The sequence below is a fragment of the Prionailurus bengalensis genome, chromosome F2 (genome assembly GCF_016509475.1).
Source record: "Prionailurus bengalensis isolate Pbe53 chromosome F2, Fcat_Pben_1.1_paternal_pri, whole genome shotgun sequence".
NCBI classification, from domain to species: domain Eukaryota; kingdom Metazoa; phylum Chordata; class Mammalia; order Carnivora; family Felidae; genus Prionailurus; species Prionailurus bengalensis.
Window position 1 is genome coordinate 55,056,027 of NC_057353.1, and position 26,785 is coordinate 55,082,811.

At 39.0% G+C, this 26,785-nt stretch overlaps 1 protein-coding gene and 1 long non-coding RNA gene across 2 annotated transcripts; both read right to left on the minus strand.

Moving 5' to 3' along the window:
• Positions 1-302: 302 nt before the first annotated feature.
• On the minus strand, positions 303-7,116 carry KCNV1 (potassium voltage-gated channel modifier subfamily V member 1). The gene is made up of 3 exons (XM_043601621.1): positions 6,553-7,116; positions 5,171-5,700; positions 303-1,908 (listed from the first exon to the last, which is right to left on the minus strand). The coding sequence occupies exons 1-3, from the start codon at positions 7,017-7,019 to the stop codon at positions 1,397-1,399; spliced, it is 1,509 nt and encodes a 502-aa protein (XP_043457556.1). The 5' UTR covers positions 7,020-7,116; the 3' UTR covers positions 303-1,396.
• A 440-nt stretch (positions 7,117-7,556) lies between these two features.
• LOC122495731 lies at positions 7,557-8,841 on the minus strand. Its single transcript, XR_006300549.1, has 2 exons — positions 8,168-8,841; positions 7,557-7,776 (listed from the first exon to the last, which is right to left on the minus strand). It is a non-coding gene; the product is annotated as an uncharacterized LOC122495731 (long non-coding RNA).
• Between the last annotated feature and the right edge of the window lie 17,944 nt (positions 8,842-26,785).

Sequence of the window (26,785 nt, forward strand, 5' to 3'; positions counted from 1 at the left end):
TTAACTAGAATTGATGAAATATGGTATAGCCATATATTAAAGCAGTATTTCTCAATATGTATTTCTTATCACCACCCAACCCAGGCAAGGAGCCTTTTAGGCATTTTTTTTCTCTAATTTTCCACTCCATGAAATTTTAACACCATAGGTATACTCTATATCTGTTTATGTATTGCATGTATGTATGTGTTTTCTGAATAAAAGGACTGATTTTTTTCCCCCCTAAGAACCAATTTCATCCCTTTGGGACACTATTACACCCACTGAGAAGGCAGGTATTAAAGTGACACTCCATATCACTCTTAGTTTTTAAAAACTCATTTACTAGAATATTGGGAATCATCAACTAATTCTTAGGTTTAGAACTTTTGGTTTTAATCATATAACAGAATGTCTAGGAATTTTATCATTATCACGAATGACCGTCAAATGCTGTCAAATGCGTGCAAAGTTGGAACATTTGCTATTTACCCCAAAAGCCAGAAAGCTATCTATAATATTTTTGTTAACAAATAAAAGATTTTCAAGTTCATCCAGTGATATCAGTCAACATATCATTCTCATGTTATGAAATAAGACTATTTAATACTTTTAGTGTATATTTTTAGGATGTTCACTACTTCACCTTTACACATTCGTGATTTTAAAGACATAATTTGAACACCACATCAATAAAGAGATTTTTAAAGACCATCTAATTTCCAAGGGGTACAAGAGAAACCTGCTTTAGGCTACACTACTGCACTCCGTGGAGACAATGAGAATGTACAGTTCTTGAAGCCCCTGTTCTGTCAGTGGTTAAGCAGCCTGGGGATTCCCACCTCCAACAGTAATGACTGAAATCAGAAGTTAGTCCCTCTGTGATGAGTGGTTTGCACCAGAGGGAAGACACCATCTATGGCTATCAAATCAGGATTTGCGCTTGCAAAGCTAATTGTTGTATGTAACAACTTTAACCGATGGAGGAAGGAGTGATTTATTTACTTGAAGAATATCCAGTATGTTCTTAAATGTTCACTTACCTTTTCTCTGGGCCGTGTAGCTTAACTCACATTCTTTTTACATTAGTGGTGCAAAAAACCTTAAAATTAGTGATGCATAAAACTTTTAACTTTGTTGGATGTATCGCACTATTATATTTGACAATTCAGACGTTTGGCCTACTTGTATTGGGTTATGTTAAATGACTATTTTTTGCGGCTCAACTGTGTCGAAACAATGTGCACTCGATTTGGGGGACGTGAACTATTCTAGCAGACCAAGCAAAATATCAGCAAAAACTAACACAGGTGGTATACTCAAAAGAGACTCTTCAACAGTACATAGACATCCATATCAAGGCTTTATCAGTTGAGTTAGTTGTACACAAGCTTTTGTAAATAAACTGAAAGTGGCTTCAAAACCAGAAATCATCTCCTCCACTGCTCCTAGTACTTGCCCTTTCTCTGCCTTTTAACCGAAGCATCTCCATGATACTCCGGGCATAGACATCTCTCAAGTTCACACTGATGTATGAGTCAGTGGCTATATTCTTGGTAAGCTTCTTCAGAGCTTCGCGCTGTCTAACAGCTGCTTCTTTGAGCTTTAAGGTGAAATAGCAAGCGGAGAAGCGGTCGTTAATAATAGCAATAGGCAAGGCCAAGACAAGGATTCCTGATAATATGCACATGAAGGCCACGATTTTGCCTGTGGTGGTGTCTGGTCTAATGTCCCCGTATCCCACAGTAGTCATGGATGTTGTGGCCCACCACCATGCACAAGGGACACTTGTGAAGGTTGTGTCAGGAATACTCTGCTCAGCAAAATATTCCACAGTTGAAAATATAGAAATTCCCACAGACAAAAAGAGGAGCAGTAGGCCGACTTCTTCATAACACTGGGTGATTGTCATCCCGAGTGAGCGTAATCCTGTAAGAGAACAACTGCTGTCAGTCCCTGGGCACCTCTTCCCTCCCCCACCCCTCCGCTTTCCTCCCTTCCCTCTCCTTTCTGACTATCCACCCACAAATGTGCATTTCACATCTAATATGTCTGCAGCATTGGGCAGTGGTTCTGGGGATAGAGATGAGAAATCATTATCTTTTTCTTCAGGGAGCTCATAGTCTAGTTGGTGGGGCCAGATTGAAAAAGACAGAAAGAAATATTTACTAAACACCTACTATTTATACCAAAAAAAGTGACAGATGAGACTAAAAAGCAGGCAGTGGATGTATGATGGAAATTATATGTTAATCCACAAAATGGGAGGCCTTTGCAGCATCGCAAGTGGAGGGCTCACTTGGCAGACGTGCATTTCAATGTATCGCTTTGGCACACTTTTCTGATTTTATGCCGTCTCTTTACATTTGATGTGTCTGCTTTACTCACCCTCCCAATGAAGTTGAACATAATCAGGGTATTGTTATCTGAAAGCCAGAAGGGGTAAAGGATGTCCTCCATGAGACTAAAGTGAGTGAGGCATCAGTGACCAAGCTGACGTGAGAACATCATATGCAATCATGGGACATTCTTAACGGTTTACCATGTCCTGAACTCCCATGACACCCACTGAAATGTGCACCCTTAATACCAAAGCCATGGGGAAACATTTCCTTTGAGTACATAGAATTTCTGCTTTCCTGTAAGGAGATAGACTAGAACACAGATTATTCCTTTCACTGCAGAAAGGTATGGGGGACTGAAGCTACTAGAAAATTCATTCACTGTGAGGCAGTGGTGTGTTCCCTATTACTATTCTGAGGACATATGGAACCCCTGGGAGACACACCCAAGAGAATCCAATCCCATCTCTAGAGAAACTCAGCCCCTAAGGAGAGTCAGTTGAGCCCATAATGGGATTACAATTTGAATAAGGTATCTCCCCTGACAACTAGAGTTCCTGAACACTGCTAAAAGCGTATCCACGTTTTGAAGTCATATCAGTCTGAAGCCAAAATGATACTGTCTCTGAAGGTCGAAGTAATATCTCCTAGAATTATTTTAATTTTATTCACTAGAGACTATTTAAAATTCATTAAAATACCATTTGTGCTCTCATTATTTTAAAATTTTGTTCTTAAAACTTTGAGATATTCTTAAATTATGTACCAAGTATTTTTAAAGATTGAGGAATATTAATTTTGACGTTTAACTTCAAAAGAAGATTTTTTAAAGAATATCTTTAGAATACCTTTTAGAAAACTGGCCTTGATGTGTCTGCATTAAATTTTATTTCTGAAATAAATTGACCACATTTGAGAAAAACCACAGTGAGGAGACTGTTTTCATTTCAAGATGAAATGTTCTAAATAATTTTGTAAAGAAAAACAAAGTTGTCTGAATTTCTGCACATTACATCTATTAACTCAGATAATCCTCAAAAACAATAGGAGATTGATGTAATTATTAGGCAATTTTACAGATGAGAAGATTGAGGCACAGAGAAGCAGCATAAATAGTACAAAGTTACTGAGCCAGGATTTAAACTTAGGCTCTCTGGCCCTCCTGTTATTCTATAATACCTCTCAACTTATATTTATAGTTTAATACATGGGGAAATATGTCACCTACATCTACATTTTGCTAAATGTAATGTTTAAGATAAAATTGTCAAATATTTATGGAAGCATTCATATCCTTTCAATAAATTAAGTCTTTATTAATACTTTGTACTGCTTTGGAACTGAAAAAAACCTTTGAAGACGTGACATTGTGGAAATTACTATTATTTTCTTTTTCTTTTCTTTTAGGAGCAAATGTAGTCTTTACTGGGTGTTTTTAAATTGAATCCTGTGAAGAGTTTATAAATACTAGAAGAAAGCATCCTATTATGTGTGTCAGAAAACAAAGAGTGGTACTTCTAAAAGTTGTTGGAAACCCCATTATCACATCGCTGGTATGGGAGACTAGCTAGGAAAACACACTACCAAAATTATGTTCGAATAAGTCCTAATTACCTCAGAGATGTGGGGGAAAAACATATTTGAGGTTAATTTCTCCCTATATTAATAGGAAGTGACAACCACCACAACCTTCTTTGAGGTGACCAACCAGGCACATATCTGGGGGAATAAGGTGGAAATAGCTAAATTATTTGTAATTCATGTGTATTGTATTAATATGTATCATATTAACATGGCATCCTACTGGAGTGTTTCTTAACGTATGGTCCATCAAAATCACTTGTAAGCTTGTTAAAATGTATGCTCCTCGATCCGACCCCAAATACTAAAATCTGACTCCTCATGGATTGGAGATCAGAATTTGCCTTCTAACAAGCTTTTCAAGGGATTCTTATTCTTATTTTCATTAAAATCTAACATCAGTTAACACATATATACTCCAGAACACCCAACAGCCATAGGACCAGCTACTGAAAATTGCCACCCTCAGGGAAATAGGGATCATCTCTAACGGATTTGTGTGACTTCCCCTGACATTGTCTGTAGCTTTCATGCACAATTGTTGTTGTGTGGGAACTTTTCTAGGGGGAATGTTCATTAGATTTTCAAGCCTTCATATGATACAAGCTAAGGAATTTCTGTTACCATCTCTCTCATTCATCGCACTTTAGGGACAAGAAAATTCTTAGATACTAGACAAAGCATTTAGTAATTAGTATGTTCTGCTTTCTTCCAAAGCAAATATTTCCATTGCCTTGTCAAAAATTATGGGGCGGCCAACAGTGCCTGGTCATCTCACTTTCTGCATGGCCAGAGAAAGCATTGCAAGACTGACTTTTTTTTTTTTTTTTTTTTTTTTTTTTTTTTTTTTTGCCAAGGAATGTGTGTCGTAAGCCCTTCCTTGGACACAGAAGAGAAACTGGCTTATGTCCCTATGTATCATGAATAATTTCTGCATCTCTTTTAACGTGCTGTTTATACATATATTATCTAGAACTTTCTTGAGGCCGAGTGTCTTTAATTTTTGTACATCTTCTGAGCAGCCAGTTGAAATAAATTGAGGTTAACAAGTGGTCAAATTGTTTCTTACATGTCATATGGAGAGAAGGAGTGTGGGCGGCATCTTCTTTATACTTGTGATAACAACTTCCCAGCACCATTTTGGTTGGGTAAAGTATGGGAGTTGGTAATTTTGAGTATCAATTCAGAGTCACTTCCCTGGGACTACAGTCAAGCACTAATGTTTACAAACAATGGCAAATTAAAAAGCATCACTGAAATTTGAATACCTGTGGAATGTCTGCCCAGCTTTAGCATGCGTAGAGCCCTGAGCAGCCTCAAGACCTGCACAATGCGCCCCACATTTTCCAGCTCCTGTGTAGTCTGGCTCCCACTCAGGCTCTCTACCAGAAGAGTGATGTAGAAGGGCAAGATGGCAAGGAGGTCTATGATGTTCGGCACCTTCCTCAGGAAGCGGCACCTGGCCCGCACGCACAGGAGGCGCAGGATGAACTCGCCAGTGAACCAGCTGATACACACGTACTCCAGGATTTCCAGCAGCTGCAGGTCCAGCCAGCTTAATTCAGCTGACATCAGGGCCATGTTGACGATGGACACCACCACAAAGATGATGGAGATGACCCCAAAGATTCGAGCAGCTGTGGAAGATCCAGGTTTCTCCAGGATGTTCCAGAGCTTCTGGCGGACAGTGGGACAAGGTCCTTGTGAGAAGTCCTGTTCGCTCTCATGTTGACTCTCCTGGTCTTCTGTGTCCTTCTTAAAGTCTAACGTTTCACTCAACTCCTTCCTTCTGAAGTATCTTTTAGAAAAAACAACTTGGTGATTAGTCTAACTTTTTAAAAGTACAGAAGTAAAAAAAAAAAACAAAACCAAAAAATAAAAGATTAAACTTAGCAGAGAGGTCATGCTTTTTTATTTCAGTAAAATGCAGAAAATGTCCATTCATATTTTACCCGGGCTGTCTCCTGCCCACAGTACCCCAAAGTTCTCATTTAAGATTATTATTTTTAAAATGGTACTTTCTTGTTAGAAGTTTATACAAAAGGATTTATACATAGCAAGTCTACTTTAATGCATTTTATTACCCATTTTTCTTGTAACAAGAACAGAAGTTTGTCCTATGGAACCTTTTTGTGTGTGTGATGTAGAGGTATTCATGAAGAAATGGTACCAATAGCAAGATAAAAGGAAAGTCGTCATCAAAGTCCCAGAAACATTCACAGTCAAGGAACCAACTTTCTATCTTCTGTATTTAAAGCAGTTCTCCACCCAAGTCTCAAGTTAAGGGTTCTCAGTGATAAATGATAATGCTCCCTACTGAAACCTACATCCCTATACATGCATCTTCTGGATCATAGCTTTTCTAACTCATTCAATCATCAAGTATTTATTGCAGGCCTGACCTCCTTTGTCTTAAAAACGGATTGGCACGCACTTATCCAAAAAAGGAGGAGGTTTAAAAAGTTCCAATCGAAAGCTGGCTTTGACACTTTCCGGACCCACCGCCACCCCACCTTTCAGCTCAGAAGTGGCCTCAGGTGTTTTTTAGGCCTGTGTTCCACGAGGATTCCGAAGCCTCACATCTTATCTCTGCCGCCCTCTCTCCACTGCGCCCGCCTCCCAGCCCGGCCACCGCACGCCTCCCGGGTACCTGTCCCTGCAGCAGGAGTCGATGCTGAGCTCGTCGATGCCCCAGTATTGGATCTCCTGAAGGAAGGAGAGCGCGCACAGCTGCTCCATGACGTGCAGGCGGCCGGTGCGGTAGTAGTGCAAGACGTAGCGGAATGCCTGCGAACTGCGGTCGAAGAAGTACTCGTTGTCCACGGGGTTAGCATCGTCGCAGAGCTCCAGGGGGCTGGGCACGGCGGCCAGGGCCCCGCGGCGGCGGCACGAGGCCACCACCACGGCCAGCTTGCCCAGGCGCGTGTGCGGGAAGCAGGACAGTGCCTGCTGCGAGAGCACGAAGCGGCTGCCGCCCACGTTGACCGTGAAGCAGTCCCCGAGCGCCAGGGGCTCCCCTTCGCCCTCGCTGCAGAAAACGCTGGACTCCAACGAGGTCAGGGAGCAGCTGTCCAGAGACGAGTCCAGCGGCGCCCGCCCTCGGGAAGGCAGCTCCATCCCCGCCGCCGCTGCCTGAGGGCGCCACAAAGTTGGGGGCGCGCCGGAAGCCTCGGTCGGGCGAGGGTGGTGGCACGGCCCCTGGCGGAGGCCGGGATTTCCCTGGTTCCCGAGGGGGGTGCCTCCCACCCGCGCACCCCTGCGCTCGTTCCCCCTCTGGCCGCTAGGGCGCGGCGAGTGCGCGACAACAGCGCACGAGCCCGGCGCGCCCAGGCTGCGGGGAGGGGAGGGGGTCGCGCCCAGGCGAGTGCTCAGGAGCGGTCCCAGCCAGGGACAGCCCCAGGGCACACCTTCCGGGACTTACGCCCTCAGCCCCCGCTAAATCTGCAAGGGAGATTCCTAGCCCGGGAGGTGTACGTATTCAAAGCCTCGTTACTTAGGGGGTGGAGCGGGCGTGCAGGGGGAGGTGGCGGGTCTAGAGTGGAGGAGGAGGACAGGATGCCTCTTAGGGGAACGAACGCACGCGAGGGGGATGGCAAGACTCACTCCAGCCCAGGAGACCGAGAGGAAAAGTTCAGAAAGCCGAGGAAGTGGTAACCGGGTCAGAGTCCTTTCCAACTTGAGGATATATATTCCTCCGTCTCCTTTTACTGCGGCGGCTTCACAGGCCTCCCCGGGAGTAGTCGCTGGGGGTATGAGCACGTGGGGGAGGGGGCGCCGGGCGAGGGGGCCGCATCATCTGCTCCCATTCATTCTCATCCTAGTCTGATTGTCACTCGCGCTCCATTTTCTTCTCCCTCCGTCTGTTTCTGACCTGCTGGTTGAGAAATTGATGATGACTTTTAACTGAAGTCCCAGTGAGTCGCTAAGAACTAGGGGTCACCATTGCCTCGTATCGAGGCACTTTGCGCCCTTCGGTTTAGCCATTTCTGCCCGAAGAAGTTTCCCGGAGAGCAGGCGTTCTGGGCGCGTTCCCCGGCGCACAGCGGAGCTCTCATTTTAGGAGAAAGGGGAGGCAGAAAGACAAGGAATAGAACAGGCGTGGGCTGGGGCAGGAGTTTAAATAGTACCGACGGCTGGGTGAAGGGAGCAGCCGAGCGCCTTGCCCAGGTGAGACCAGAGGTGTACCCACTGGGCCCCTTGGAGTCGAGCCCCAGCCCACCTGTTGGACACGGGGTGGAGGCGGGGAGGAGGACAGGGTGACTCACCTTCCGCTCCCGGCACATCAGCGCAGCGCTCAGAGGCCGCGGCTGGTTAGGTAGCCTTTGGTAGATTCTCCCGGTGTACACGTGAGGTCTGACTTGACAGGTCCAGGAGGAAAACTGTGTTCGAGGCTGAGCTCTGCACTGGCGCTTGCTGCCTAGCCTCGCCTCATCTCCGCCGCCTCCGGCTCTGGCCCCTGGGCCGCCCCCGCCCGCGCTAGCGAGCCATTCGCGGTTTCCAGCACCAGCTGTGGGGAAAGCATGGAACCGAGGGAGGTGAGACCGGAGGAGGAAGTGAAGCACTCCGTGACTCTGAATATCATATTCATCCTGAAGACACCTCAGGATTGCTGTTTGGATTCCCGTTTCCCTGATCTGTGTGCTCACAAATGCTCAAGAACAAAATTTTCCATGTCTGCTAAACTCAGGGTTAGGGAACTTATAGTAACTGCTTTGTGTAGCACGGTTCAAGGTTTTCTCATTTCCAGCCAGCAGATGAGAATCCTGCATTTTCCAAAAGCCTTTGCAAGTGAACCGCACATCTTTTTCTTCTTGTAAGTAGTTTTAGAAAGTATGTATAAAGAGATGAGCAGGCAGCTTGGCACAGTGGGGAGAACTTTCTCATAAGTGGACTTAATGGGCGCCTGGGTGGCTCAGTCTGTTAAGCATCTGACTCTTGATTTCAGCTCAGGTCACGATCTCCAGGTTCTTGGGTTTGAGCCCCACCTCAGTCTCTGCGCTGATGGCAGGGAGCCTACTTGGGATTCTGTCTCTCCTCTCTGCCCCTTACCTGCTTGTGCTCTCTCTATCTCAAAATAAATAAATAAACTAAAAAAAAAAAAAAAAGATAAATGGACTTGAAACGTGGTTGTTTGGTTCTGGCTTTACCAAATGACTGCGGAACATCCAGCTGTCATTTAGTTCCTGGACCTCCATGCCTTCCTCAGCAAACTTTCATGTTTCAATAAAAACACTAAGCATTTCCTGTGGGCTTTATGTCAGGAAATTTTGTAGGCTCTTTACTCATTCAGTACCTTATTTAGTCATAATAACAATACCCCTTTTACAGAAGGAGGAAACAGAGAAATTAAGTGATTTACTTAGGGTCACACATCCAAACTCAAACTCAGGACTAGTTATAAGAGGCTGCCCTCATGGGGCGCCTGGGTGGCGCAGTCGGTTAAGCGTCCGACTTCAGCCAGGTCACGATCTCACGGCCCGTGAGTTCGAGCCCCGCGTCGGGCTCTGGGCTGATGGCTCAGAGCCTGGAGCCTGTTTCCGATTCTGTGTCTCCCTCTCTCTCTGCCCCTCCCCCGTTCATGCTTTGTCTCTCTCTGTCCCAAAAATAAATAAACGTGGAAAAAAAAAAATTTTTTTAAAAAAAAAGAGGCTGCCCTCATAAACACAATGCTTGGGACATCTCCTTTCTGTGTGGCTTTCAAATAAATCAAAGTTGTGGTTGCTTTTATTTACTTTTTAATTTATTTTTGCAAATTTCTAATGTTAAATGATGTATTTTTACTGATCTTTCAAAAAATGTTTATTGGGCATCCACTATACACCAGGCACTAACAAACAAGGTCCTTTTTCTTGTGGAACTAAAGTTTTTCCTGTGAGAATAAACAGCAACTTAAGTGAAAATTAAAAAAAAATAGTATAGTATTTATAGGTTATGGTTCTCTGACAGCTATTCATTTGGTTAACTTTTGCCTCTATAAGGAGCTCTTCCATTTAGAAAATATGGAGGAGGTAAAACCGGTCAATACTTCATCAATATGTTTAGGTACTGTGTCAATTTGTCTAAGGTAGCAGAACTTCTCTTACACAGGAAGAAAAACTCCCTCAGCATCTCTATTACAGATTATTTGGGCATTGAAAAAATTCCACACTTCTGTTAAGCTTCATTCATACCTTAGTGTAAATAGCTTTCATCAGAGGATTAGTATTAAAGGTCTAACCTAATTTTACAGAGTGTGGTAGGGAAGGAGGCAAGCTTTCAGAGGAGAATGACAGCTTTAGGTGAGAGGGGAGATCTTGGACAGGTAACAGAGGTTAACAAACTGTTACTGAGGCTTGCACTGCCACCAGAACCCTAGATTTCCGTTGTAGTTAGTGGTATCCTGTAGAAGGAATTAGAACAATAACCACCTTTTAAGTGTAAGGCCCACGCTAAGTATCTGAATTCTCAGAAATGGTCCTATGAAGTAAATACTGTCTTCCTTAGTTACAGATATCAGCTTAAAGACTCACGTGTGCCAAGGAGCTTTCCCAGTTATATAGTGAATATATATATGAAGGGATCAAAATTGGGGTCTTTCTCACTCCAGATTTCATCTCAAGTGCCAAGATGAGACGCTAAAATTTTCAACTGGGCTTCAATTGTGGTTAATACAATTTCCACTATATAAAATAATCATAACTAGAGAGATGATGACTAGTTAACCAGTAGCATATAAACACAAATGACCCATTTTAAAGTATAGAGTTCTCTTGGGTAATAAAATTTTCTGCCCTCTTCCCTGTCCTGTTCCCTGTAATCTGTTGTCTCTCCTCCATTGATTTCCAGGTTTGAGTCTGAGAGTCCAATGAAAATGCAATGATAAATAAGGACAGAAATAAGTCCATTCAAAAGATGTCCTTCCTGGTCCCTGATCTTGACCTGAGGTATACCCTAAAATATGTCAAGAAGTGAAAGGAGAATTGCTGATGAGTACTTGGGGGTGGTGAGGTCTTGCTTTCAATTTCCTTCCTACAAAGCCTGGGAGGAATGTGACTGTCACGTAGGAGGCAGCTCAGTACTGAGATGTGAAAACTCAACATTGTAATGACTTTGGGTATATTTTCTCTAGTTATCAGATGTTATATTCAGGTGATTTTCCATTGACAGTCTTGTTAGAAAATGCTCTACTGGTGTTTGGCTTTATCTATCAAGTCTTCTAAATATTGATTTGAATATTAAATCTCCAGGTACAACTAACTGCTTTTAGTTCTTCCAATTTTTGTGAATATTTCTAAATATATCAATGAACAGCATGCATTCTTAACAGTCCTATTTTTATTTTATTTTATTTTATTTTATTTTATTTTATTTTATTTTATTTTATTTTATTTTATTTTTAATGATTATTTGCGGGGAGACAGAGCATGAGCAGGAGAGGGGCAGAGAGAGAGGGAGACAGAGAATCCCAAGCAGACTCCAGGCTCTGAGCTGTCAGCACAGAGCCCAACTCAGGGCTCAAACTCAGGAACTTTGAGATCATGACCTGAGCCGAAGTCAGCTCCTTAACTGACTGAGCCATCCAGGCGCCTCAACAGTCATGTCTTTAAATTGGATTAAAAGAAAAAAAAAAAAAATAGAAGGGTGCCTGGGTGGCTCAGTTGGTTAAGTGTCCAACTTCGGCTCAGGTCATGATCTCCCGGTTTTTGAGTTCGAGCCCCATGTCAGGCTCTGTGCTGACAGCTGGCTCAGAGCCTGGAGCCTGCCCTGGATTCTGTCTCCCTTTCTCTCTGCCTCTGCCCCGCTCACACTCTGTCTCTCTCAAAAATAAATAAACATTAAAAAAATTTTTGGTTTTAATTTAAAAAAAAAAGGGAAAAAAACGGCCGACTTTAAATGTCTGATTATCGATAACAATAGGGGCCCCTGGCTGGCTCAATTGGAAAAGCATGTGACTCTTGATCTTGGGGTTGTGAATTCAAGCCCCATGTTAGAGGTAGAGATTACGAAAAAAAAAAAAAAAAGAACTTTCAAAAACAGAAGAATTGATTATTGATAGCAATTAAGAAAAGTTAAAAGTCATTTGAACCACATTAAGAATTCCTATTATTAAAACTCTGGAACATTTCATTTAGGTTTTTGAAAAAATGAGAATGTATTTATATTAATATTATATTTGATTTCTGTAATCTACTTAAATAATGTACTGTGTTCTGTGAAATCATTAAGTCTCATCTTTTATAAGAATGTTTTAAAATGATTATATATATATGATAGTAAGTCATTGACAAAAATTTTAGAAAAATGTACATTCAATTCATTACTAATTTAAAACAAAAATACAATTTTACACTTATTCTTAATAACTAAATAGGGGAGATATAACAAGTGAATACTTTTGATAAAGAGTTTTTTAGAATTCAACTTGAGTAAATTCCATCTTTTCATTTTCAACTGCTTTAGTGTAGACTCATACCTTTACACTAAAATCCCTTTAATTTTTATCATTCATTAACAATGCAGACCATATTTCATGTGAGGCGTGTGTATCTATCTTTGACTCAGTACTTAATTCCTCAGGGACTGACAACGAGATAAGTCACTGGTAATGATGTTTCAAAATGCCTTTGTATATGGACAAAATGACATTGTCCTCTTCATTGCACTGGGACATGTTTAAAGGTAAAGGAAAATCTGACAAATTCTAGCTATTCATCTTCCATGAGTCTTCTAGGTGCTTGGAATAAATCCTCCCAACTGTATAACAGCCCACTCTAATGCAGAATTTAGCTTAATGTGGGCTTGTTCTGGATTCCTTCCAAAGGGAGGCAATTATCTTTGGAAGTACCCAAGAACTCATTTTTATAGCCTAGTCTGCTGCAGAGATCACTGAATGGGTTGATGATGGTGATGATGAGGATAACAATATGGTAATAATAGCTGCCACGTTTACTTATTCAATTTCCGCTCTTTTATTAGCTGTGTGACATTAAGAGGGTTTCTTAATCCCTCTATATCTCCTTTTCCTCATCTGTGAAATAGGGGGTCACAAAAGTACTTATCTTATGTTACTGTTTTAAAATTAAATGAGATAATCCATGTAAATGTTTAGTGCAGTGTTATTATTTCTGTTGTCACTATTATTATTATTATGTTTCAGAAAATTTTTCTGATCCCCCTTACTGAGCACTTACTATGTGACTGTATCACATAGGATGTCACTTATTGCCATGTTAAAAACTTACCTCATTTCATTTATGATGCTTATAACCCAACAAAGAGAGTAATATTATCATTACATCTTTGCAGATAGAAACGAAGATAACAGATTTTTCAAGTGTCATAATGATAGTAGAAATAGACTTGAACACCTTTGTTGGACTGAAAGGCTTTGAAGGGCATTAACATGAAAATAATGCAGTGAGGAGAGATTACTGTTAGAAATGCTCTTCTCTTTAAAAACAGTTTTATACAGAAAATTTCTACTCTACACTTAAAATAATTGAGATGACTATATATTTTATAGGCCATGACCAACAACAATTGCATGTGATTTTCATTTTAAAAAATTGGTTCTTACTTCTATCCATTGTAAAGAAGGTAGTTGATTGGATTGGTCATTAAATGATTCTCACTAGTCCACTGTGATATGCAAAAGACATAGTGGCATTTTACCTGAGTTACTAAGAAGCTGTGTAGAACTAGGCACTTATTGTTCACTGGATTAACTTCTATGATTACACTGAAATTAAATTTTTACAAACAAGATTTAGAAGCAGTGAAGCAAACTCAGGGTAAGTGCTTTGTTCATCCTGTCCTGTAAGTTGTTAAGTGAACCCTATATTGAATTTGAAAATTCCAATTAAATCCTATCAAATGCCCTTATGTTGACAGAGATTGAGTCATACGGAACCATTAAAAATGCTTTTTGTCCAGTATATGTGATTTATTAATATTAGAAGTAAAATTGCATTTAGACTTACCCTTATTCTATTTAGTGCTTTCTTCCATTATGAAGGAACTCAGTAAACTTGAATTCCATTCTGTAATTGGAAGAGAGGTAATCTTTACATTTCATACGTGTTATAAGGTTTTTTACGTTGCATTTCCTTGGTTTTCCTGGAATCAACTCAAAACTGAAAAGTTTTTTGGGGTGCCTGGGTCATTCAGTTGATTGAGCATTGGGTTCTTGGTTTTGGCTCAGGTCATGATCTTACGGTTTGTGAGTTCAAGCCCCACATTGGGCTCCGTGCTGACAGTGCTCAGCCTGCTTGGGATTCTCTCTCTCCCTCTCTCTCTGCCCCTCCCCCCCCCCCTGACTCTTGCTTAAAAATACATAAATAAACTTAAAAGAAAAGTTTTTCAATCAGTAAATATTTATAGAAATGTATTTTGCAAGTTCCAGGGGGGTGGTTGTATATACAGATAGAATATGCATTATATATCATATACATAAGTTATACCATATATGTGAATAGACACACAACATACACACACATAAGAAACTAACAGTACAGTAAAGTTTACCCTGATTACTATGTCAGTGGGTCACATTGTTATTACTCCATGCTAGAAAAGTAGTGAAAAATCAGAAGCAATACAAGGAAAATAGTAGAGATAAGTAAGGAGAAAGGCAATTTTTCTTTGCAAAATGGTTCTTAGTTACATAGTATAGTTCCTTTAAATAGCCTCCTCCTGTGTTTTAAACATGGTCTAATTAAAGAAAAATATGAAGTAACTTTTTAGGACACATATGCTGAACTCTGCCAACATAGTTTTATTAACTACATTGTAAACTTGATAGAATACCTATTATTCTCATCTCAGTCGGAGCACATAGAACATTAATTTAAATATTTTATATATTAAATCACTACACATAAATGGGAAACATCTAATTCTGTTTGAGTTCAAAATAACTGCTTTTTACATTTAACTGTATGTTTAACTTATACTTTTATCACTGGTTCAAAAGAATAGAAATTTGGGTTTACAGTCAGCACACATTAATTTGGTTAATTTGAAAAAAGAGCCTTGGATCAGTGCATGTGTTACAGAGAATATTTTCTCCATACAGTGTAATTAAATTGGTGGGAACTGAATATAAAAATTTGTCATTTTTTCAACATGAAAAACAGCAGTGAGCCATCTGGCTTCTCCTTCACACCATTGCATCTGATTGACAGCTCAGTTATAGACCTGGCCTCCCCATTCTCCCACAAACAGATTTCCCGGAAAACTAAACCAAATGGGAATCCAGAGGAAGTTAAAACATAGCAAATTCCCCCTGGCCTGATTTTTTAAAAAAATTCTAGAAGGTCAAATTAATCCATTTAGTAACTGGGAATGTTTCATTTTCATGGCAGCAGCGAGAAATATCCTATTCCATACCGCTTATGCTATTTGAAATGGAAAAAAATAATCTCAATTACATTGTAAAAGAAGAGAAATAAAACAAATTGGGATTTTAAAACGACTTTATGAAATATCAACTTCGTAATAGATTCAAAACTGACACTGACTCTAGGCCACATATATTTTACTTAATTAAGAACAGATAATTAAGGTAATTAAGAACAGATAATTACCGACGATACAGAAGTTTTGAGAATAGTAAGTAGTTTTATGGATGCATATGTGTTTATATGTGTGTATAGAACAGGAATTTTAATTTGTTTTTTTAATGAAAGCCAAAAATATGGAACTGTTTCCTCATTTAATATTGCTCAATAAGTAAGAAACTATCACAACTATTTTTCAGCAAAAATTTCAAAAAGACTCCATTCACAGTAAAGTTTTGTCTTGCTTCACTTTTATTCTGGTAATAGTATTACCAACTGGCAATAAAGGTCTTTGTAAAATATTTAGTGAATGACTAATTGTAAAATAAAAAGCAAGTTTGGATGTATTTGAACAGGTAGGAATAAGGCCACGGTAGAGGAGCGTGTGGCCTCTTTCAGTGTTAAGAATGTGGGCAAACCTTGCTGGCATTTGGAGCCATGTTCACGGGGGAAGTGGTGACCTACTTTCAACTCCTCTTTGAATGAGAATCTGTCCCTAGGGCAATGAGAGTAACAAAGTGAGTGAGCCTCTCTCCAGTGGAGAACACTTTCTTATATAAGTACTGGATAAGGGATGCTGTTAAAATATTTGTTCTCAAGGTTGAGGGTTTTCCAATATGGCTATGATAGAAGGTGGCTGGCCCATGCCTCAAGGTAGTTTCAGGACACTTTTACACTCTTAAAAATTATTGAAGACCTCAAACTTTTGCTGATGGGGGTTAAATTTATCGATATTTATCACATTAAAAGTTAAAACAAAAAATTTAGAAGTATTTATTAAATCATTAAAAAAAAGTAACAAGCACAACACTTGTTAACGAAATAAATACTCTTAAAGAAAAATGTTTTCCAAAACAATATACTTAGTGAGAATAACGACATTGTTTTACAATTTTTCATATCTCCTTGATAGCTGGCTTAATAGAAGACAGCTGTGTTTTCATATCTGCTTTTGCATTCAAACTGTTGAAGTTTGATATATTTCTTGAAGTTTATAAAGAAAATTCAGTGTCAGGTAGTTGGAGAAAAGAGGTGCATTTTAGCAGCTTTTGGATATACTGTTATATATGCTTCTGTGCTATACTAGAACATGACAGGCTAGTTCCAAAAGAGAATCTGAACTGTATCAGTGAGTTTTCATATTCAGTTATATTAAAATCCATTGGCCTGTCTTCCCTTGGAAATTGTTTTTTAATCCATGCATGATTTTGTTACGTCATTGCGTTATTCTTTTGGAAAATGTTGGTTTCTCCAAAAAGTGACACATTTAATTAAACAACACCAAAAATCCCTTTTGTTAATATCACCACCAATTTCATCAGAGAAGTTTTTAAGCATTGGGAAGCTATCAAACTCATGGCAGTAGAAAAAAGCTTTGCAAAATTCTAACTTTCACTTGGAAGCTCAAAATTTGTTACCGGCAACAAATACAGTCTGCTTCCTTGACAGTAACAGGATCCACTCATTCATTTTAAAGAAATTACTCATAAATATCTGAATAGTTTGTCTCTCAGTCCATGTTTTCAAGTGAAAATGGTGCTCTGTGGGAAAAAAAGCTAGTTCAGCTTGTAATTCAGAATAATTACACAAGAGCTTTTCCTTGAGACAACCACGGATGTCACAGAGAGCTCCAGTACACTTCCCATTTAGTTAAATAAAACATTTAAAAAGGACATGTACGCAGGTGATAAAATTTGACAAAATTTGTATTTTAGTCAAATAAGTAACTTTTATTATTATCCATCAAGGATATTGTTAGCTGGCTTTTTTTTTTTTACCCCTTTAAACATGTGAAGAATATGATGACAGCTGTACAGATTGGTGTCACTGCTTTGAGGTATGCTAACACCCAAGCACTTTTACCCACCATTGCTCTGACACTATTAGTGCAAATCTAGATGCAGTGGAAAACACAAATAACTCCTTGGTATTATGGAAATAATATTTAAAAAAATTTTTTTTCAACGTTTATTTATTTTTGAGACAGAGAGAGACAGAGCATGAACAGGGGAGGGACAGAGAGAGAGGGAGACACAGGATCCGAAACAGACTCTAGGCTCTGAGCGGTCAGCACAGAGCTCGACGCGTGGCTCGAACTCACGGGCTGTGAGACCATGACCTGAGCCGAAGTCGAACGCTTAAACGACCAAGCCACCCAGGCGCCCCTGGAAATAATATTTTAAATCAAGGACTCCTAAAAGGTCTCATAAAACCTCAGGGGTTTATAGACCACATTTTGAAAACTATTGTTGTAAGAAATATATGTATTTTGACAACTTAAACGCAGAATTTATGTGTTTAATTTGGAATTACACAAAGATGTATAGGACTTTTATATTTTGTTTTGCAAGGTTTCATCAAAAAAAATTCCTGTACCTAATGTATGCTGTGAAGGTAAGCACACACATACCCTAAACATAAATTTTACACATGCACACACACACACACACACACACACACACACAGAAATGTGATCATATGAATGTATGCATATTTTCAGATATGCAGAAAAAAATGTAATTAATCTCAGCTCCAATTGTAGGATATAATATAAAGTTAAGCTTTTCTTTTTAGTTTAATCACATAAATTTCATATAATGCCATAATTTAAAAAAACTTTAAGGTAATAGATAGTCTTTTTGTGTAAAAGTGCCCAGTCTCAGATTTTTGACCTCCTTTATGCCTCACTCTAGAGGGGCAAGGTATGGCCCAGAAAGATGAGATTCTCCTGTATAGTTTAAGTGAAACCAATTGGATCATCACTGGGTAGGAGGAGGGCTTCCTGGACTATTGTTATAGATGAGTGCAAACTGCCAGAAGCCAGCGTTGGGCCATTTGCTTCTTCTGGTCTGTAAGTTCCTCTCCTTTGTCCCTTTTCCCCTTTGCTCAGGTTATAAATGGTTAATCAGTTCCCTCCAGTATCTCATCTCTATCTCTCCCCAGCAGTGCATGGAGCCACTTCTGGTTTCTGTCTATAATCTTCTACTATTACTTCCAAATAATCACATCTGCCCCAAGTTAGAAGTGATTGGGTTTGGGGCACCTCCTAGAACTTGCAGCTTCTCAGGACACCTGGGTGGTTCAGTCAGTTAAGCGTTAGACTTCAGCTCAGGTCATGATCTTGCAGTTTGTGAGTTTGAGCCCCGTCGGGCTCTGTGCTGACAGCTCAGAGCCTGCAACCTGCTTCAGAATCTGTGTCTCCCTCTCTCTGTCCCTCCCCTGCTCACTCTCTGTCTCTCAATAATAAATAAACATTAAAAAATTTTTAAAAAAGAGGACTTGCAGCTTCTCACTAAAATGGAAAGCACATGTTCCTGGGCTTTCTCATACCTCCTAGAAGCTTCTAAATTCCTTTCCTGGACCTGCAGGGGTTTGTCATCAATATGTGTTTGTGTTCATGAGGGATACAGGAACCCTAAAGCTGATCTTCTTCATGCCCTATCTTTCCCTCTCCCCTTTTTCTTTATAATTCATGTTTTCCCCCTCATATCTCAGTCATTGGTTCTCAGTGTTCGTATGTTCTCCTTAAAGAGACACTTGGAAATGTGGTCATGGTGGTGTGGATGGGGTGGCTTGTTTTTACCTGTCACAAAAGTTGGAGAATACGATTGACAATTAACTACGTAGGAGCCAGACATGCTAAATATACTTTAATGTATGAGCAATAAAGAACTGTTATTCCAGAAATGCTAGTAATGCTGTCATGAGAAACAATGCTCTAGATACAACTTTCTCAGAACCTGGGGAAGGAGGTTTCACAGCCTAACAGTGGTCTTTAATAACAGATGCAACAAAACTTATCTAAGTCTTCCCACGATCCTCCAGATGGATGCCTTGAGCTGACTGCACAAAGTGTCATGGACCAGAAATACAAAAAAAAAAAAATACTATTATCATCAAATGAAATATGTACATATATTTGAATTTGTGATCATTTTTTTGCTACCATGGCATAGGGATGACACATTAAACAGAATAACTAAATATATAAATATATGTGCATTTATTTAAAATGTACAGCAAAATAACATTGCTTTCTTGTCATAACTGTAAAGATGGTAGGTCCTTATGGATAGATGTTGGCACACATCACAAAAACAGCCTGTCATGTATGCTCCACAACTGAACTGGCAAGGTTTCCAGAAGAATCCATAAAAAAGCTGAAATTACTTTGTTTAATACTTTGGTTAGCCTTCTCAGGGACAGAATGCCCAAAATGATTTCCTTGCTAGCTTCCAGAGAATCATTTTACTTCCAAAGTTGCAAACGAGAGTTGCTGTTTCCAGAATGTCTTTGTAGTGCTTTGCTATTCACTTCTCTACACTTCAATCTGTTTTTCCCTTTAATAACTCAGTTTATTAACTGACTCCCTCACATGAGAGAGAAAAACAGTTTTCATGTAGAAATAAAGAAATGGACTACAAATAATTAACTAAATATCCTGTAGGTATTTTTCATACAATAATTAACTAAATATCCTTTAGATATTTTTGATACTGTTCACTCAGAATATTCTAAACCTTGGTCTTTGTTTAATAAAGTACATAGTATATGTATAATAATCATACAAAATTCCTAGAGATCCACCGGCCAAACATTGAATTTGGGCATCAGAATTCTCAACCACTTACGTAATTATGTTTCTTTAAGTCAATGCACGAAATTAACATATTCAGATTGAATATTTTTTGTTTGGATGTGATATATTTGCAAAAGTAGTCCTTAACACTGTCTTACAGTTTCCATTTATTTAATTTTGCCATTTTTTTCCTCCAAATACATTCATTAATGGGCATATGTTATGCCTGATGAGAGCAACACATTTGAATTGATTTTTTTTTCAAAGAGAACATTAAAGGACTTGCACGACAGATATTTCTTGAGTTGTGAATTAATTTGGAGTGATTCAGAGTCAGTGGAAGTTTTGGAGATGTTTTAATTTAGAAAGATGACAATATGTGAGTTAGCACACACGTTACAAAATCCATATCCATATCCAATATGTTGTGTATCTTCTCTTTTATAGAGTGTCAGATTGAAAATAAAATAATCTTTGACAGAGATTGACTTATTTTCGAATATTTTAAGAGATAGAAATATTTTTTTGAGGTAACTGTATATATTTAATTTTCATTATTCACAATTTTGGTGACTACTGGTGTTCATTTGCCTTCACTTAAGAAAAATTTTTTTCATGTTTATTTATTTTTGAGAGAAAAACAAGAGTATGAGCCAGGGAGGGCCGGAGAGAGAGGGAGACCCAGAATCTGAAGCAGGCTCCACACTCTGAGCTGAGCTGTCAGCACAGAGACCAATGCTGGGCTTGAACTCATGAGCGGTGAGATCAGGACCTGAGCTGAAGATGGATGTTTAACCGACCTAGCCACCCAGGTGCCCTGTTTGCCTTCACTTTAATAGTGATTTAGGAAAGATTGAATGGAGGTGCATATTTGTGGTTCAAAGACAACCATTTAGAGTTGTTGGTTTTAGTGTAGTCTGAAATTAGAACATGCAGTTAAAAGTTTTCATTGGGGAGACAGAACTGGAAACTCATGTTTTTGTTGTTCTTAGTGATTTTGTTCTCTAGCATTTGTTCAGAAATCTGCACCGAGACACAGCTTAGATAGTTGAATCAGAAAAGTCTTTAAAAACTCACCAAAAGGAGGGCGATGATTATCTAGAAAAGCTTTTGTGTATTCACTAGAGGACCACATGCAAACCAAATGGGCAGCTGAAATGGTTAAAAGGTGGAATCTTTAATGGGATGGCATGATTAGGTGACCAAGAAAGTGCATTTGCAGAGAGTTCATCTGAGTATCTGTGTATGAAACAGATGGAATAGGAGCATTTTCCCTAAGAAAAGTAAAGACAAAGAGGCAGAACAATGAGCTCTGGCAGTTGGGACTTTTACCTTTGGTGGTGAATGCTTGATGGGTCTATGGGCATTGGAATATTTGAAGATTAAGTGGGATCACATGTAAAATATTTTGAAAGTCATAGAGTTTATTATTATTTTTTCTTTTCTAGGCATAAAACACAAAGGTATTACTAATATTTAGTGGCTGCGATTTATAAGTTTAACTAAAAAAATACATAAAGTAGTAAATTCTCAATAGTTATTTCTCCCTGAGGCACATTATACATACAAAAGGCAGTTGTTTTTCTCACGATTTCAGTCACTATTACAGAATCTGTCTTCCTTTAAAAATCAATTCTTAGACACAAGAAGAGCCAGTTGGTTTCTGATTACTGCACACCTGGCATACTCAACTGCTTGTTACATCTGAGTATCCAGGGGATCTTATTTATTGCTTGAAACTGTGCCTCAGCACACCCTGAACAGTATTTGTTCTTTTTTTCTTGCTTTGCCCTTTGATGGCTTTGCTCAGCTCACCATGGGTCTTAAGTGTCTGGGTATCCCTACCTCACCCATCCTTCCTGCATTTTTATTTTTTATTTACTCATGTTTTAAATGCTTATTTATTTTTGAGAAAGAGAGAGAGGTGCAGAGAGAGAGGGAGACAGAGGATCCGAAGTGGGCTCTACCCTGACAGCAGAGAGTTCAATGTGGGGCTCCAACTCATGAACTTCAAGATCATGACCTGAGCTGAAGTCAGACGCTTAACCGAATGAGCCACCCAGGCGCCCCATCCTTCCTATATTTTTAACCTAGTGGAGTTTGAAGTTAAAACAGGGCCACCTAGCATCTAATTTTAGAAACAGGCCATTTAATATTGATGAGTCTGTGGAGTGTGTTTGCAAGGACCATCCTTCCTACTTGTTTTTGATGGTCACAGGTATAAATGGATATAGTTATGGATGAGCCATTCCTCTTAACATTTCTTCTGGAAAACTTTTAGATATACACACACACACACAAAATATATGAATACATTATATATATTATATATACAAACTATAAATATATACAAAATATTTAAATTTTTGTATATAAATTTTGTATATAAATATATACAAAATATTTATATATTATATATATTTATATTTTGTATATATTTGTGTATATTTTATATATACATATATATACTCTTTTATCAAATGTGTTGTCATTGAAAAAAATTAAAGAGCTTTGTTTCCTCTCCAAAATGTTTTTCAAATCCATACACTCCTCCACTCCCTCACTATTATTCTAATCGGAGCTATCAACTTTGGTATCCATTAAATAATTTCTTCCTTCCACTCTTGACTTTTACCAAATTCCAATAGGTTGCATCATGGCATTAAAAAAATTCAAATCATATAATGCTGGTTCCCTGATTAAAAGCCTTCAGTCCCTTTTCATCATACATAGAATGAAGTTTAAATTCCTTTCCATGGCCTTTAAGGCTTCTGGCCTCTCCAACTACTCATTTGTAACTACATAGACTGGACATTTTGATCTTTTGCTGATGGTCTCCTATTTCTTATATAACATTAGCTACAAAATGGGGGAAGAAACAGAGTATTTTTAAAGTTTATTTATTTTGAGAAAGAGAGAGAGAACGCACACATGCATGAATGGGGGAGGGGCAGAGCAAGAGAGGGAAAGAAAGAATCCCAATTCACAACAAGGGGCTCAATCCCACAACTGCGGGATCACCACCTAAGCTGAAAACAAGAGTCAAGAGCCCAACCAGTTGAGCCACCTAGGCGCCAGAAGAAAAGGATATTTTTAATACCTGATACCTTCTCTTCTCTCTCCAGTACAGCTATATAAGCTTCGGAAGTGTGGTAGTCTTGTCTGTACTGCTCACCACTGTATTCTCAGGCCCAATATAGGCCCTGTCACATAACTGGCACTAATAAATACAGATTTTGCAGACAATGATTTACTGGAAACTGGAATATGCTACTGTGCAATGTGGCAGTTGTCAAAACTCAGGTTTAGAAACATTTGTCCATATACACAAATATGCCATTTCTGGAGCCAGAGCTAAGGACATTGCCTCTTTATAGACAGACTGGCTTGAGGACTTGTTTATTGGTCTCTTCTAGAACATTGCAAAGATACGTCACCTCTTCTTAGCAGGGCTTCTTTTCTCCTGGTTTAAATAATCTCCAGGAGGCTTTATTTTTTAAAGTTTATTATTTTGAGAGAGAGATAGAGAGAGTGCAAGCAGGGGAGGGGCAGAGAAAGAGATTCAGAGAGAGAGAGAGAGACAGAGAGACAGAGAGACAGAGAGAGAATACCAAGCATGCTCCACATTGTCAGTGTAGAGTCCAAGTTGGGGCTCAAACTCACGAACTGCCAGATCATAATGTGACCTGAATTCAAAAGCCAGGCACTTAACCTACTGAGCCATCCAGGACCCCCTGGGAACCTTTAAATATAGGATTGCTCATCAATTATAACAGTGTATGCTCCAGCTCAGTGCTCTTGAATGAATTTAAATGCTGAGAAATTATTTATGCTGAGAAAAATATTTATGGACATTTACCTGAAAAATACCCCGTCCATTATTCTAGATAGTCTACATTTTATAGATTGATTTTGTCAGACCATTATCAAGATATTCATTGGGATCATGCCAAATTGGTCTAGTGTAGAATTTTTTTTTTTAACTGAGTTATATCATGGTGTATATTCTCTGGTCTATACTGATGGACCTTATAAGAAAGAGCTTTAAAACAGCTCATGTCTGATTTTTCTGTAAATATGTTATTGAGGATGATATCTATTCCATTACATGGTATACTCTCTAGAACGATCTCTACTATGAAATTATTTTATTTCTCAGATAGAAGAATAATTATTTTCAATAGATTCGTGTTGCTTATGGACATTGAAATTTAGAGGATTTATTCACATATATATTTTAAAAGCATTACAATTAACGTTTATCACATGTTTACTATAAGCTAGGTATCATATAAAAATACTTTATGTGGGTTATCCCATTTCATTCTCATAATAACCCTACTACATAGGTATTGTTATTACTCTTATTTTACAGATAAAGAAACTGAGGTGCAGAGAGGGTAAATAATTGTCCAAAGTTATTAGAACTGGGACATATTAGAACTGGGAAATATTAGAACCAAATTGTGAACATAGCCTAAGTTATGTAGGCTGTCTCTCACATAGCTCTAGCTTATATTTCTGAAGTTTATTTTTCTTTTGTTTCATTTTTTTATCTGCTTAAACGATCTTAAATTATTGTGGGAAAATGTGGAGTATAATAAAGTGAAAAATATACCAAGCTGCTTTTCCTTATGAGCATTATCTCTTATCACAAATCTCAAATAAATGAATAGGTAGGAAATCAAGTAGACAATGTTAAAAACTGCATCTTTGTTACAGGAAGCTGTTTATTAACTATTATTCTTTTCTAAGTGCATATTTCAACCTTGACTGTGTTGTAAATTAACCTCTCTTTTTCTTGGGTCATTTTCTCAAATTACACCCATGGGAGATTAAATTCCCTTTTTCTTGGGTTATTTTCTCAAACTACAGTAACTTGTTATGTTACTGAAGATTAGCTGTGCCTATAGTATTATGTTCAGTCAATTATGATGAATTCTCTGCCTAAAGTTTCATCCTTTGACAGTTTCCCACACATTCTCCACTTAGCAGTCAGAGAGGTCTTTCTAAATGTTGGTACATTTGCTTATGTCATTCTCCTGCTTAAAACCCATCAAGGCTCTTGATTCCTCTCAGGACACTTTCTCAGTTCCTTATCATGGCTCACAGAGTGTTTAAGGATCCAGGGTTCACTTTAGTTTTGTCCCTCCCACGTTTTCTGTAGCCATCCTAACTTAGTTCTACTTTTGAGAGGGAGTCCTTCTCTCTCTACATCTAGGCCTTCACACTCTATATAGAACAACTTCCTGCTTCTATTTCCATGTGCCTGGCTGTAAAGTGTCTGTTAGTTTTCAGCCTAGGTATTTCCTCTGTTCAATGTAGGCTCCTCCTTTACTGCTCCATGGCCCTCGGGTTTATCCTACCAGAGCTGTGCTGATTTATCCATTTGTCCTTTTCAACGGGAAACCAAATTCCATTAAAAAAAATTTTTTTTTAATGTTTATCTATTTTGAGAGAGAGACAGAGACAGAGACAGAGAGAGAGGGAAACAGAACCCTAAGCAGGCTCCAGCTCTGAGCTGTCAGCATAGAGCCTGCAAAATCCTCTTTAAAAGAGGAGTGTTTCTGGGCGCCTGGGTGGCTCAGTCGGTTAAGTGACCTTCAGCTCAGGTCACGATCTCATGGTTCCTGAGTTGGAGCCCTGCCTTGGGCTCTGTGCTGACAGCTCAGAGCCTGGAGCCTGCTTCAGATTCTGTGTCTCCCTCTCTCTCTGCCCCTCCCCCGCTCACATTCTGTCTCTCCTTCAAAAGTAAATAAACATTTAAAAAAGTTTAAAAAAAAAAAGAGGAGTGTTTCTAGTTCACTATCTTGTTCTTTGCCTCTACTGTAGAGATTAGCATTTAATAAGCCCACAGTATTTTCCTTTTCAAAAATTGAATGTCTTTTATAGGTATTGTATATGTATTTATTTATATTCTCCTTAAATTTATCACATTATTGATATAGGTCCCACCCAACTGTTCTGTCTCAACCTGAGTTTGAATTCCAATTTCCCTACTTACCAGTTGTGTGGCTTTGGGTACATTAAACAAAGCTTTAGTGTCTTCATTTTAAAATCTAGTGGCATGGAGTGCCTGGGTAGTTCAGTCAGCTAAGTGTTAGACTCTTGATCTCAGCTCAGGTCATGATCTGGCAGTTTGTGGGATTGAGCCCCATGTTGGGCTCTATGCTGACAGTGTGGGGCCTGCTTGGGATTCTATCTCTCCCTCTCTCTCTGCCCCTTCCTTGCTTTTATACGCACATGTTCTCTCTCTCTCTCTCAAAATAAATAAATAAACTTTAAAAAAATAAAATAGGGGAGCCTGTGTGGCTCCCAGTCAAGTGTCCAACACTTGATTTAGGCTTAGGTCATTATCATTCAGTTTGTGAGCTTGAGCCCCATATCGGACTCTGTGCTGACAGTTCAGAGCCTGCTTGGGATTCTCTCTCTCCCTACCTTTGCCCCACCCCCCTACTCTCTCTCTCTGTCTCTCAAAATAAATAAATAAAACTTAAACAAATTTTAAAAAATAAAATAAAATCTAGTGGTGCTTAGCTAATAGAGTTGTGATGAGTAGTACCTGTGATAAGACATAAAACAATTAGTACTTGGAACATAGTAAGTTTTTCTTCTAATATCAGGTGTTTTGTTTTGTTTGTATTATGAAGATTAGTAACTGGCTGTGGGGACAAGCATAGGTTCTGTGGATTCAAATCCTGGTGTGGTTTCTTATTGGATATGTAAGTTTGTTCCCAGAGAGTCTCTTTTCTTACACATAAAATGTG

Bases quoted from the DNA above. Each gene is read 5' to 3' on its own strand.
- KCNV1 (XM_043601621.1), bottom strand. From the start codon at position 7,019: ATGGAGCTGCCTTCCCGAGGGCGGGCGCCGCTGGACTCGTCTCTGGAC. The intron at 5,701-6,552 runs GTACCCGGGAGG...TTTTTCTAAAAG, and splicing joins GACTCCTGCTGCAGGGACAG to ATACTTCAGAAGGAAGGAGT. The intron at 1,909-5,170 runs GTATTCAAATTT...GTTCTCTTACAG, and splicing joins GCTGGGCAGACATTCCACAG to GATTACGCTCACTCGGGATG.